Genomic DNA, 14421 nt, shown 5'->3' on the forward strand with positions numbered 1-14421 from the left:
TAAAGGGTAGCAACAGTTGCCCCGAGACCCCCTCGCGCCATAGTGACTGTAGCCGTGGAGACAGTTACTTACCAACCAGCGCAACACTCAGCAACGGCGGCAGCAGCATCTGGAAGTCACGGGCGACGAGGAGAGAGGGGAAAGAGAAACTTTTCTCAAAAGCAAAGGTGATTATGTTTTTTTTTGTGATTTCGTCTACAACCTGTACGCTAAGAGAAAACGTGTGCGTCATCTGGAGCCGACCGTCTTTTCCACCACATAACTTTCCCTTGTTGGTAGCGTCTCGTCTGACACACACCTATGAGGGGAAACCGCTTCTCTCACTCGAAGTCAGCGTCAGGAACCAGTTGTGGTCGCTTTTCAACACTTGCTGTGATGTTTCTCAAACACACGACCCCCTTTTTTGCGCCCTCGAAAAGCGAATCCGCATCACTTCCCACTTGTTGCTACGTCGCGAGGCGTGAACGCACCTCCAGCTCAGCCCCAGCTGGATGGCTGGCCGGGCTACCGGCGGAGCTAACGCTAATGCTAACCCCGAGAGCCCGGGGGCGATGCGTGTCTCTCCCGTCTGAGCGGAGCCGTTCGCGGGGCGGGAGAACGACAGCTCGGGCTCGTCACGACACCGCCAAACTTTGTTTCGCCTCGTGTCTTTGTCGCACGCGCATTCAAACAGGTGGCACCGCTGTTAGCCAGCATTAGCAACGCGGGTCCCCCCAAAACGGTGCGTTCCGTCCGCGTGACGGAGCGCGAACACGCCGGAGGGGGAGAACTTTGACTACGGCTCGCAGTCTCCCGGGTAAAACCTCCTAATGTGAACGGAAAATACCACCCGGGTCAGCCGAGTGGCGTTATAGCCGCGGCACCGTGACGCCGAGCCCCCCTTTACCGGGTCTCTCGGGAAACCCGGGTGGATCTCCCACGATCACTCAGCCGATCGCCACCATAATGGAACAAATTCGGTAAAAGTTTTCACGTTTCACAGGCGGCACCAGGGTCTGCGTTACAGCTAGGTGGTGCTGTGATAGTTGTTTTATTCTGCCCTTTTATTTAAGCGAATCTTGTGTTTTAAGCCGAAGTTTTAAAGAATTTGTATTAAAGAACTGATAAAGAGATTACAGATGACGTTAATCCGATTGAGCCGGCGCCCCTGATCCTGTCAGCCGCTTTATTCAACTTAATCCATATCGTAATGATGTTTATTGCATCGATCTGTGCTATGCTATAGTATAAAGTGCTTTAAATTTCAGTGGCGTTGCGCCGTGGTGGGTTTCCAGCTCTTTGCAAAGCTCCCTTTCCCTTTTGGGACTGTATTTATTCGTTTCCCTTAGATTAATTTTAATGAGATAGCTGTCAGATGCTCAGCCATTTGTAATGATGTTTGTTACTGGAGCATTATGAAGAATCTTTGTGGCCTGGGAATTTGTCCAATTATCATTTGTGCTTGCTGGAAAACCCTCAATATTTATCTGCACGAAGGTGCTGAGGACGGGTGTTTGTTTCTACCGGTTGTGCTGTTTCCATTTGGGTAGAAATGAAGGAAAAAACCCCATATTAATGTAAAACACAACGCTCGACTGTAGAGTTGAATCCAGACAAGTGTCAGAGACAGAAACTGAGCATCTACACAGAAAATAAAGAGATGAGTGTGCTGGAATACTGTGTGTAACCCCCGGTAACCCCACCTCCCATTTTGAGCATGTCACTGTTATGTTTGCATGGCAACTTGATATACAAATACACCCAAGTCATGGAAAAAAGCAGAATGGACTGGGAGGGGAGGGGGGGTAATGTTGTTATATGTATATTTTAAAATTTTGTGTCACGTTCAATCAGGTCATTTTCACTCTTCGGTAGTAACGGAGCAACTTTGGCTCGCAGAGGCGGGTCAATAAAAACGGTGCTTGGAGTGTCAAATATGAAGGGGGGGGGGTTAAAAGGATTGTTGCAACTTTAAACGATACACCCTCTTTTAGGGACATAACTAGTGGTGTGTGCTGGTTTAAAACATTTATGGTCTCCCAACCACGTGTAGCACAGTTGAGCTATCAATAGGACAGCTGCTCGGGTCTCTGGGGCGGCGGGTGGGCGACCCGAGTGCTGTGTGGATATGTTTGTGCGCGCGTGTGCGCTCTTGCTGTATTTAGATTTTTCCGGAAGAGGCCCTCTGCCTCTGGGAGAAGAGGTTCTCGATCTAACAGGCTGCTACAGATTTAGACCTGGATCTGCGGTCACTTTGTTGTTGCTGTTCCCAGTTGATCATATTCAGAGTTACGTTTCCAGGTCAGGGGCGCCGCCATGGTGTGTTAGCGCAGGTTCGATGTGTGATCCCGTAACTCTTATCGGAATCAGGAAATCATAAAGGGTCGCAGATAAACGTGGCGAAAGTCGCTTATTTACAGACGCGAAATGCTTCGGTTTCACAGCCGTTGCCAAAGGGAGTTTTGAAATAAAGTGTTGACGGCGAAATAGCAGAGGCGCCTGTCACATCGCATCTTGCAGCCGAAAAGATTTTGGGTATCGGTGTAGGTTTACGCTGCTAGGATACCAAGAATCAACTCTCATCATGTGCCAAGAGCGGTTGCTGCTGATTGGCCGCTGTGCTGTAGCAACAAGTTGAAACTTGTCGTGAAATGAGATGTTTTTCTTTCTGTCTTTTCTGTGTGTGTGTGTGTGTGTGTGTGTGTGTGTGTGTTATCAGGGGCATTCTTAACATTCCACCTGTTTGTATCGCAGCTACACAACTGCTAATTAAATTTCCTGCCACAAACAGCAGACAACACAATGATATTTGCATCACAATGGCTTCCCCCATCTCTGTCATTCAGAGGTTGTAGACCCCCCCCAACCCCCCCACGCCTCTCTTCACTTTTCCTTTCTTTGCCGGAGTTTTAGGATGGCTTATTGAGAGGTGTATATTTGGCTTAAAAGGAGTTCCTGTCAGTGTAAATCTGCAAGTAATTACCAGAACCAAAACCCCGGACGTTTGTCCGCTGAGATTCAGCCGGGTTTTCATCAACAATAGATCCAGGCAGTGTTTTTACGTTGAATAGCCACCAAGCTAGCCCCTAATAAGCAGAGGAAACAGCTGTAGCACGACTCGGTGACGCGTAACCTTACACCGCCGCCTTTAGATCCCGTCTTTGATCTTTCTTATACCAGAGGATTAAATGTTCGTGTCGAAGTGCGGGGCGTCGCCGTCGCCGCTGTATGTAGATGTTCTGTGTGGATTTAACCGTGTGAGACGTGTTTCAGGATGGGTGCCGGAACACTCCAGGCAGGTAATCGTGCACGAGGGCTGCCCACATGTCTGCGAAGCGTCTGGCTCTGATTATCTTCTCTGCTGCCATCATCTCCGCCACTCCAGCGCCGCTCGCCACGGCCACGTCGGCCCGACACAAATGCTCGGCGCCCTCCGCGCGAGGTCCCTGTTCCCCGTCTCCAAATCTTCAAGATGACGGGAGTTTTTTTCGGCCTGTTGAAACCTGGCGCGGCGCCGGTGGGAGGAGATTGCCGGTGGATGGCACGGGCGCAGGCAATCGCCATGGCAACGGTTTGATCTTTTTCTTGGTGGCTGTCAGGCCTGCAGTGCACGCGGTGACGGAGTGGACAGGTTGATGACCGGGGGAAGGTGAACGGGATCGGCTCTCTCTCACTGGTGCTCTGCCTCTCTCTGCCATCTGCAGACCCCGAGAGCGGCTTTGATTGGATTAGCCGTGAATTAATGAGACAGGCTCGGAGAAAAGCCTCTGTTGTGGAAATCTCTTATCATATCTTAATTTGCTCCGTGTGTGAGTGATACATGCGCCTGTGTGATCCTATGTTGTTTGTTAAATTGAATTAAACGCAAGATCCTCTTGCTTTTTTAATAATGACAAATTAGCTCGGCGGTGAAATTGTAAAGCAAAACGATCTTTAATAAGAAGATGCATGTCAATGCGTTTTTCTCCTCCCATACATTAAATATTAAGCTCCACTCATTCTTCTTCGATGCCTCTTTATCGCAGCAGTTATGCACATATTTAAGTGTATTAATCTACCGGCCTGGAACTTTTGAACGATAACTGCTTTTTTCCCTGTTATTTTATTTTATGTTACAGTAACTTTAAAGAGGCCTCGAAGAAAAGACGGTTATCTCTTTGATGACTTAAACAGCCCTCCTTCCTCCGAGAACCAAGTAGCTATAAAAACACAGAACTTCTTCCTGTCCTCCTCAATCAAGTCCAAACCAGCAAAACCTCTCTACATTTTTCTATAACAACTCCCCAGAAAGAATCGTGTCTCCCGGTGTCTGAAATTAATAGCTTACACAGTATTTATTGCCTTAAGTTTCTACTTAGCGTGTAACAGAGGATCAGGTGGGGAGGGGGGTGGCATTGTTTGGTTTGGGAAGTATTCTGTTGGTCGCCTAGCAACAGGCTCCTGGAAACGGGAGTGGACAGTGTTGCCCATAGCAACGGTTGTTGCTCTGCAAACAATGTGGGCCAGTTCAAACACGAGCCAAGACTGTAGGCTCCTGTTTTTAATTGAACATCTGTATGTGTTTTTCTCAGATTGCGCCCTGTGCGAGCGACAGATGTTGGGGCCTGGGCGGCAGTGGTAGCAACTTTAAGGCTTTAACGCTGTTTTTCCGTCGCCCTATTGCTAGCGTGTAGCTTTCCCTGTTGTTTCTCTAATGCTATTAATTGCTCACATGGGAGTTGCCTGTTTTGTGTAGCTGTGCAGAGTCAGAGCTACTCAGGCTGGAAGGTGCCTGGAACCTCTGCTTTTCTGGTGTTGAATTGAGGTTTAATAGATGGAAAAGTGGAGGGTATGGTTGTTTTCTTTCTTATTTACCTCACACTCGTTATTCCCACTCTTAATGACAAAGAAAGGCTCAGACTCACGTCACCACTTCAGTTGAAAACCTGCTATAAATATATGATGAGGTTGTTGTCAGTGTATTTGGAACTTAAGTGACACTGACTACATCAGTTACTTCCGCTGTATGGGTGTAAGTACTCGGCTTGTAAAACTGCAGCCTTGTTGCCCACATTTATATCTGCCTGGATTTCTTTGAGCTGAGAGGTAAACTTTAATTGTATCCAGGTATATTGCAAAATGAGACATAATTCCGGTTTTATGACGATTGTTCCGTGATAGCTTGTGTGAATTCATGCGTTTGAAATCCCGATCAAGTGCATTTGTTGGAGATAATCGGTGTCAAGCGGCGCTTTCTCCCCGTAAACACCAGTCACTCGTCTGTACCTACTGACTTTCCCTGTTGCTTCTGGATTTCAGCCCTAAACCAAAAGCTGCTCATCAATTCACTCCCCCCGTGTGCAGCATTTCTCTCTTCTAATCCTCCTCCCCCTCTCTTTGCTTTTACACTCTGAAAGTTCCTCTGCAAGAGCTTTATAAAGACGATGGGGGTGGTGGGGGTTGCGGGGACAAGAGGAAGGGGGGTTGGTTGTCATGGATTCCTCACCATAGCAACTGACAAACGTTTACAAAGCATTAAGGAATTTCCTCATATCAGCTGGATTATTGAAGCCCCAGAAAGAAACTCGAACGCAGCAAATGCTGGATATCGTCGGGACCCTGCCAGGCGCCCCCCCCCCCCCCCCCCCCCCCCATTTTCATGCAGCTTTTTCCCAGATGAGGGAAGTTGTGTTTTATCTCCTTATTCAGCCGTCCTCACAGTTCCATTCTTTGTCCCTGCCTTATTCCCGCTCTTTGCTTTTCTTCCCTTTTCTGAGAAGCCGGCCTTTGTGTGACTCCATTTTTAGTTCCCCTTTGCTATGCTGTGCACATTGTCACCCGGGAAGTAAAAAACGGAGCTGGTGGCTGTTGGTTTGGTCCCCGGGAAACGTTTCCACGCCGCAGCGACTAACTTGAACTCCAGCACTGCACTTTTCCACCTGGGTCCAGTCCGTCAGCAGGGACCTCAGTGTCTGTGTGCTGCTGCTGGGATACTCCTTTTTCTTCTGATTGATGCCAAAGGTGGCCAAGCTCCGAGGCTCTCAGAGCTTCAGTGACTCAGCTTGAGCTGGCAAGGCCAGAAACCCCCCTTGGGTGCTAAAAATTCCCCAATTTAATTAGCGAATCGGGCCAGATTTGGCATGGTTGTGCATGAACATGCCTCTGCTCCTATTGGCATGGCCCGTCTGGTGTTTTCATCTAAAGACACATTTATAATTGTTCATTTGTGTCCCTTAATGCAGCATGCAGAGCTCTGAGGGAGGCTCGGACTCCACGAGCAGCGTGGCGGCACTGCGGACAACCTCATCAGCTCAGGCTCCAGTGGTACAGCCTGTCCCGGCCTCACAGCAGGTAACACAAGCCCTCTCACCTGCTGCTCCTCTAATGACAGGAAAAATGGAGAAACGTGTGAAACAACTTAACACCTTTTTTTTCCTTGGGAGTTCCGCGCGCATAAGGAAGGTTGGCATGGAAACCAAACAAAACAAAGTAGCGTTTTTTGGATTGGAAACTGGACCGATTTGATTGAATAGTAGCATCCTTTTGGATAGTAATGTAGGAGGCCCAGTCTTGCCTGAGCATTGGGTTTTTATCTTGTGATTATTGTATAGTAACTCAAGTAAGAACTGCTGAACGGTGCCGCCTTTCCACGTCTCGTAGGTGCTTCACCCCACGTAAATACCGACCGAACCGACCTCAAGCATGTTGGAAATCGTTCATTGTGTCGTAGAGGTAGACCGATTAATCGCCCAAACTGATTCGTCTGACGCTGCCAATGTCGCCTTCTTTGAGGAAACGAACAGCTCTGACAATCACGGGTTTTAATCACTCCACTTAACTTATTACTGGCTAGATTTAAGATGAATCATTCACGACGCCGCGTTTGCTATTCCACCGCACCACTGGAAAAACCTGTCAGTCTGATTAGAGCTCAGCCGTTTCTCAAAATATGGACCTTTAATAAATTCCGACCTTTTTCACATGGATGAGAGGGGTTATATCAGATTAACTCGGATTATTGGCAGGTCAAATTGCCCGAGGACGTCGTCATCGGTCAACCTCTGCTGCCGTGTGTTGATATGTGCTTCCAATGATGCGTGTATACATATGACTGCACATGCACTCCCATGTAATTAAGCTATGTCTTGTATCCACACAGAGGGTGCTGGTTCAAGTCATAGGCTCAGCTAAGAAGGGAGGCCAAGTACAGCAGCTTTCAGTACCCAGGGTTCAACAGGTCACTCAGCAGGTACACAGTACTGTACATATCTGTACAGTACATTTGTTACTGAGCTGGCAGCTGCATATACGGCATTTTGTATGCTCATGTACTCAAGTAACACCTTTTATTTCTATTCATTGGAAGTGAGAGTCAGTTATTCGTACATCCACTGTTGTATAAAAAAAGTAAGATGTTAGTTTGGATTTTAAGCAATTAATAATCTATTAATAAGACCAGGCCAGTGTTCAGAAATGTAGTTAAAACCCAAACAAATGCTGCTCCTCCAGGACATTCAACAAAGGGCTGAATTTGATGTTTCTTTAACTGAGCCAAATGTTTCCATCTACAAATAAAGATGATTCATAGTGATGACAGACGCTTTTTCTTTCAAACAAGGTTCTTTTAAATTAATGTGATTCTTCGGGACTTGAACCAAACCCATCATAAAATGTGTGGGATGAATCTTTGTGATCTGTGTGATTTCATCTCGGGGAAGAGGCTCATACTTTCCAAGTCATGTCACAGGACAAGAACAGCTTTCACTTGGAGCTTGTTTTTCAAACCTGTGTTTTAAAACACTGTTGATTTCATTAGTTTTCTTTTCAACCTTCCCCAGCTTGTGGGGATTAAACATTTATTCAAAACATCCAGTTTTTTCATGCTAGTGTCGCAGTTTCTCTGTTGTTTCTCCGTTTTCACACCACTTTTCGCGTGAGACGTTCAGAGGCACCTTTTTATTTTTTTGACTCGATCCAAAAGAATCGGTTACTGTTGCGACAGTAGTTGTAATTCAGCTCACCATTGTACCATCAAGGAAGCCTGATTTTTATATTTCCTTCTTTGATTTCCTGTTTCCTGCCCTGTAGGTGCAGCAAGTACAGCATGTTTATCCATCTCAGGTCCAGTATGTAGGAGAAGGCGGGGAGACCGTATACACTAATGGAACTATGTAAGCGTTATAATCTTCCGATTATTGTGCAAGTCAAATATAAACCACACGAGCCCTAATCTGATCTTCCCGCCCCCCCCAGCCGAACGGCCTACTCCTACAACCCTGAAGCTCAGCTGTATGGGCAGAGCAGTGGGGGGAACTACTTTGACTCACAGGGCAGTGGAGGTCATGTCACCACGGTGGTCTCCTCTGCCAGCGGGGGTGTGCCCCCCCACGGGATGGTGGGCATCGCCATGGACGTGGGCAGCAGCCACATCATCTCCAGTGGAAGCACTTACCTGATCCACGGAGGAAACATGGAAGGGAGCCGTAACCACATATCACACTCGTCCCGCTCCTCCTCAGCTATGGTGAGTGTTTCAGAAGTGTGTGAAACGGCAAACACGAGCGCACGACAACAGGAACCGACTGAGCACGTTGTGACGGGTGTTTGATCCGCCCCAACAAACCGCCCGATGTAGCCAAATCGCCGATTTAACCCTCTAATACAACATTAATGGCTTCCTCTGAAGAGATGTCCCATCTAAATTGAGACGCTGGTCAGCAGCAACCTGATTCGGGGCCTCCTGCTTTTGCAGTAGCACAGAGAGCCTTTTAGAACCAGGACATTGGTTTAAATAATTTAGCATTGCCTTGTTTTAGAGCTTTTCACAGGCACTTGAGCACCCTGTGAAACAAAGCAACCCCTGGGGCTCATTACCATTTGGCCACGAGCCCTCGGGAGGGTTTGGAATTCCGTCTGTCTGTTTTTTATTTATTGTCCTCCTCTTTCTAAAGTTTGGCTACTGGACTTAATTTACTGTATTTCTTGTGCCTTTTTGAAATATTTCCTTTGGTATTTAGTCATATGATGTCAGATATAGTTGCCAGGTTAGAGGAAGAGGAGGGACAGAGGGGAGTGACATCTTTGTCCAAACTCAATGTGACCTGTGCCCTTGTTTTTGATTCCTTTTCACATATATTACAGGGTTTGAATACAGACTCTCTCTGAGCAGCTTACCTCTGAGTCCCCTGATTTGCATGCCTTTGACAACCAATAATGGATTTGGCCAAAATACTGACAGATCTGAATGGAAATGCAGAAATCTGGCTGCTTGCTAACAGTTATTTCCTTTATCTTCTGTGCATGTGTCTACACTTTTTTGTACACCCCTTGCCTCTTTTCCTCCTTTTGTAATGTCTCACTGTTTTCATCTCTTATCACTTGTTTTTTTCTTTTCTGCATGCTCCTTCCTTCTTTAGCTTGACATGGCGATTGAAAACCTCCAAAAGTCTGAAGGAATTGCAAGTCACAAAAGCAGCCTGCTCAACAGCCATGTAAGTCACCCAGAAACTGCAAAGATTAAAAAAAGCTGCACTTTCTTATCCCCTTAAGCTAAAGCTGAAGAACTTGTGTGCACCACATTTCTGTACTGTATTGATGAATATCTGTGATTTCTGTTCCTCAGAATTTTAAATACACCAAGAAATGTGCTTAATGTCACAACCACATCTTTTCACGCTGTGATGCCCTCACTTATTTTTAAATGACATTTTAATGAAAATGTCAGTCTGTTTTACTGATGGTTACTTGGTAACTGTGGTTTAGATTCTTTCCCCTCAGTTATTCGCATTAATTCAGGACTTGCACGTGATTTGTATGGATGAATATGTCTGAATGTCTGAAGCCAGCTCAGTTTTTGCATTATTGTTATGATTTCAGACAGACTGTGTCTCTCTCCTCATGTTTTTATCCTCTTTACTCAACCAGAGTTCTTCAGGCTGCGGTAACAAAATAATTTAGCAGCCTAAATGCTGCTACAACAGGAAATATAACCTTCTAAAGTAAAGAGCCGCTTATTTGCTGTTCAGATCAGATAAGTTCCCTCTGGTGTCAGAACAAGGTGACTCGATTCGCTGGGACTCACAGGTTCATTTGACTCTCCTCTCCAGTTGCAATGGCTGCTGGACAACTACGAGACGGCAGAGGGGGTGAGTCTGCCCAGGTGCTCGCTCTACAACCATTACCTGCGGCACTGTCAGGAGCAGAAACTGGATCCGGTCAACGCAGCCTCCTTCGGCAAGCTCATTCGCTCCGTCTTCATGGGTCTAAGGACCCGGCGCCTTGGCACCAGGTACAAACAGGAAGAGGTTGTTGTGGATGCTGATAGCTGTAATGTCATTACCGTTCTGGATTTGATTAATGTGGTGCTGCTTATAGGCATTGAAGACTGATGAAAGAGGATAATGATGGTGATAACACTGGCAGGTCCGCTCCTTCTCACTAGTTTCTGCCTTTTCTCATACTCGTCTCCCAGAGGCAACTCTAAGTATCATTACTATGGCATCCGGGTGAAGCCAGACTCGCCGCTTAATCGGCTGCAGGAAGACACCCAGTACATGGCCATGAGGCAGCAGCCTGTCCACCAGAAACCAAGGTCAGCTTCATTTTCTTTCTATCCATTTCATTTTTGAGGATGTGGAGGCTAAAGCGGCTGATTTGTGAGTGAAATATCTTTGCTGTTCCTGCTTTTGTTCTCTAATTACATCTTCTGTACTGTCTGTCTAGGTTCAAACCTCTACAAAAGGTGGATGGTATGTCTGACAGCCTGTGTGGCAGCTCTCAGCATTGTAACAGCACCCCGGAGCAGTCTGTAGCTGCACAGAGCCAACACCATCAGCAGTACATCGGTATGAACAGGAGCCAGTCCATGAATCTGCAAATGCTTCAAATTCAGTGGGACAAGTTGTAATCTGAAATGGACGACCTCTTGATCCCCTTCATCGTGACCGATATATGGATACACAAGTTGTCACTGACACCCGTTTCAATCTTGTCTTCCTGCAGATACATCTCACACCCTGCCTCCCTTTCCCTCCCCTGACCTGAGCGCTCCGTCTCTGCCCGAGCGGATCACCATGAGCGATATCAAGAAGCTCCAAAACCTGTACAGAGACCATTGTGAGGTATGGATCATCAGTGTACTTTAAAAACCAACAAGGTCGAGTTCAGTCCTGAGCATGAACACTAAAGGTGCAGATCAAATGGGGCGTTAACCTTTTTGACCTTTTTAATTGATGTCTCCTCCGATCCTCCAGTGAGAATAAAAGATACACTTTTACTTGGGTTGGGCCATCATTTTAAAACCAAGGTGAACAATCACAGATGCTTAAAAAAAAAAAATTAAAAGAAGAACGTCACTCTCGTCTTGAACTGGAAGGGCGGGAAAAAAGTCTGCTGCAGTCAACAGGTGCTAAAGCCCAACAGAAGGCAGAGCAGCCCCGAGAAGCCGCACAAAGAAAAGGCCGCGCAGACACGGTGTGTTATGTAATGACTCCTCACAGGAGGAGAACTAATACTCAACATGAAAATTTGGGGGCTTTATGGGCTGAAGAGAAGCTGTGATTAAAGCAGCAACGCTCTGGCTTTATCATATTATCCCTGCCCTCCTCGTGTCCAATCTCACCACGCTCCCTTTGTTCGAGCCGTCTTTTCATCTCCCTGCAGCTTTCAAGACATGCCAATTAACCTTTCAGGCTGCTGGGTGGACATCTTGGTGTCTTTGTGGTGGCCTCCCCTCAGGGCTTTGTGTAGCCTTGTCTGCGGACAGGCACACGGGCTCCTCTTTGTCTGCTAACACATTTCTGTCACTTGCCGTTCTCACCGCCTGTGTCCGATTAATGCTTCTGCGTTTCACTTTTCTATTGCGCCAGCAGTGACCTGATGGAAACGGCCAGGATTTTTTATGGTAAACAAGTAGTTCTTGCTTTATAACGCCAGGGTTATAAACCTGGATTAATGGGTGTGTCGTGTGTGGTGGTAAAATCCACTATCGTGTACAACCACTGACATGAGAGGATGTCGATTTGGGACCGCCTGTGCACGTGAGCATATGTTATTTCTCCTCCACACTTTTCGTCTTTCTCCAAGATTTTATTTATTTTTATGTGCCATGATGTTTTTTTTTTGTGTGTGTGTGGCGAAAAACCCATTGAGGCAAAACGCTCTTGTTTAGAGACGATGGGGAATTCTTTCCTTTTTGTTTTGAACTTCTGTGTTTGACCTGTTGCTCGGGGCAACTGTAAACACTGTTGCCATGGTAACGGCTGCAAGGGAAGCAAAAACATATCATGTGATTGAAGTCTACGGCGCTGTGTAACAAGATCCGCTGCAAAAAGAATCTTTGCGCGTGGCTGTTACTCAGGACAGAAATATACCGGAGACTGAACAAGACCAGTTTTAAAAAACACTTATCGGGTTGTTGTTGTTTTTTTTAGTTTTAGTAAAAGGTGATCTCTTTAATGACGGCGTCTCGTGCTGCTTCCTGGCCGTTTTCGCAGCTTTCTGAAAGCGCCACACGTTGGAACAGGAAAGAGGATGTTGCAGCTTAGCTCAGGGCTCCGGGTCAGCGCCTCGCCACACACAAATGGAAAGAACATAATGGGTTCATAAACGCGTCAAACTAGTAGGCGAATCTACCGCGTTAATGAAAACTATGGCACGAACAAAAACCGTGACACGTGAAACACGGCTGTGAAGATAATTGTGGTGATTAATGTGCAGGGAGCAGCAGTGGAGCTGGCTCATTGTCTAACCAGGAGGGCTCTCGGTGCGCGAGAGGCTGCCGGCCTGCCTGTACAAACTTTGTTGTGTGTCTGGTTACCATGGCTCAGCTCTGTATGTTTTGTTCCCCTTCCTCCCTCCCTCTCTTTCCCCCTCCCCCTCCCCCTCAACAGGCCACTTTAGATGTGGTGATGAACCTCCAGTTCCACTACATTGAAAAACTCTGGCAGACCTTTTGGTATTCAACAGCGCCATCTAGCGACGGAAACACCGCCATTAACAACAGGTCGGCCTTTGCTGCAACATTTGCTACTTTTTATGGGAAAAAAAATTGGTGTGAGTATCAAAGTTTGACTTGTGAGCATGATTGTATATTTTGACTTTTATGTAGTGATGATGAGGTGGAAGGTGCGATCCCCAGAGAGAAGCTGGTGGCTCTCTGTAAATATGAACCTGTTCGACTCTGGATGAGGAGCTGTGACCACATCCTTTACCAGGCTTTGGTGGAAATCCTTATACCAGATGTGCTGCGCCCTGTTCCCAGTTAGTATCACCATTCCTACCATCATAGTATCGTACAGAAGGGTGAGCCACACCTTGAGGCTCTGGTGTGCTATCATCAAAGTTTACAAAGATTCAATGACTTCTCCTGATTTTTCTCCCAACATTTTTTACACAAACAAATCTTTTAAAGTCTTTATATGTCCGTTTCCTCAGGCACTCTCACTCAGGCCATTCGTAACTTTGCTAAAAGCCTGGAGGGCTGGCTCACCAATGCCATGTCCAACTTTCCTCAAGAGATTATCCGCACCAAGGTAAAAAGAGACAGACCTCCTTTCTGCTCGCAGCTGTTTGTGTGTCTGGAGCCATCGTGTACTCTTCCCGCCTGGTGTAGGTGGCGGTGGTCAGTGCCTTTGCCCAGACACTGAGACGTTATACCAGTCTGAACCACCTGGCCCAGGCAGCCCGCGCCGTCCTCCAGAATACCTCACAGATCAACCAGATGTTGTCTGACCTCAACAGGGTGGACTTTGCCAATGTTCAGGTAAATGTTGGCCATCTTCTCCACGGCGCCTCAGAGATACTGTTGCAGAGTGTTGTTTCCCGTGGTGCCGTCTCTCACACTCTGTCGTGTGTAACAGGAACAGGCGTCTTGGGTGTGCCAGTGTGACGAGAGCGTGGTTCAACGCCTGGAGCAGGATTTTAAGGTCACCCTGCAGCAGCAGAGCTCCCTGGACCAGTGGGCTACCTGGCTGGACAATGTGGTCACTCAGGTCCTGAAGCCTCACCAGGGCAGTCGCAGCTTCCCCAAAGCTGCGCGCCAGTTCCTGCTGAAGTGGTCCTTCTACAGGTAGCAACCTCTTCCTTTAGGGGAAAAGCTCATCCTGCTTTCCGTCTCCAAGCATTCGATCTTTTTTCCTTTTTGTCCTCTTCAGCTCCATGGTCATCAGGGACCTCACTCTGCGCAGCGCAGCCAGTTTTGGGTCCTTCCACCTGATTCGCCTGCTGTATGATGAATACATGTTCTACCTGGTGGAACACAGAGTGGCTCAGGCCACCGGAGAAACCCCGATTGCTGTCATGGGAGAGGTAAGAGAAGATATTCCAGACTGATATTCCAACATCTTCTCTAATTCTCTCCCATCTCCTGAATCACAGTTCAGTGACCTGAGCTCTATGATGCCGTCGCTCCTGGATAAAGGTGAGCCCGTTGATAAGGGTCCTACAGAACAATTACATATTTAT

At 47.1% G+C, this 14421-nt stretch overlaps 1 protein-coding gene across 5 annotated transcripts in view; it reads left to right on the plus strand.

The window, feature by feature from the left end:
• rfx2 (regulatory factor X, 2 (influences HLA class II expression)) overlaps nucleotides 1–14421 on the plus strand; it is a 16698-nt gene continuing 2277 nt past the window's right edge. Inside the window, exons 1-17 of one of the 5 annotated variants that reach the window (XM_057037673.1) lie at nucleotides 1–167; nucleotides 6201–6309; nucleotides 7118–7207; nucleotides 8047–8129; nucleotides 8212–8482; nucleotides 9375–9449; nucleotides 10065–10246; nucleotides 10430–10549; nucleotides 10681–10802; nucleotides 10960–11078; nucleotides 12849–12961; nucleotides 13067–13218; nucleotides 13393–13490; nucleotides 13571–13720; nucleotides 13818–14026; nucleotides 14112–14265; nucleotides 14335–14377. In XM_057037673.1, the coding sequence (XP_056893653.1) occupies nucleotides 6202–6309; nucleotides 7118–7207; nucleotides 8047–8129; nucleotides 8212–8482; nucleotides 9375–9449; nucleotides 10065–10246; nucleotides 10430–10549; nucleotides 10681–10802; nucleotides 10960–11078; nucleotides 12849–12961; nucleotides 13067–13218; nucleotides 13393–13490; nucleotides 13571–13720; nucleotides 13818–14026; nucleotides 14112–14265; nucleotides 14335–14377 (2089 nt within the window). In that variant the 5' untranslated portion in view covers nucleotides 1–167; nucleotide 6201. Of the gene's footprint in view, nucleotides 168–228; nucleotides 960–6200; nucleotides 6310–7117; nucleotides 7208–8046; nucleotides 8130–8211; nucleotides 8483–9374; nucleotides 9450–10064; nucleotides 10247–10429; nucleotides 10550–10680; nucleotides 10803–10959; nucleotides 11079–12848; nucleotides 12962–13066; nucleotides 13219–13392; nucleotides 13491–13570; nucleotides 13721–13817; nucleotides 14027–14111; nucleotides 14266–14334; nucleotides 14378–14421 lie in introns of those variants that run through there. The other 4 variants (XM_057037672.1, XM_057037677.1, XM_057037675.1 and 1 more) reach the window with 4 other exon arrangements.

The sequence above is a fragment of the Takifugu flavidus genome, chromosome 7 (assembly GCF_003711565.1).
Source record: "Takifugu flavidus isolate HTHZ2018 chromosome 7, ASM371156v2, whole genome shotgun sequence".
In the NCBI taxonomy this organism is placed as follows: Eukaryota; Metazoa; Chordata; class Actinopteri; order Tetraodontiformes; family Tetraodontidae; genus Takifugu; species Takifugu flavidus.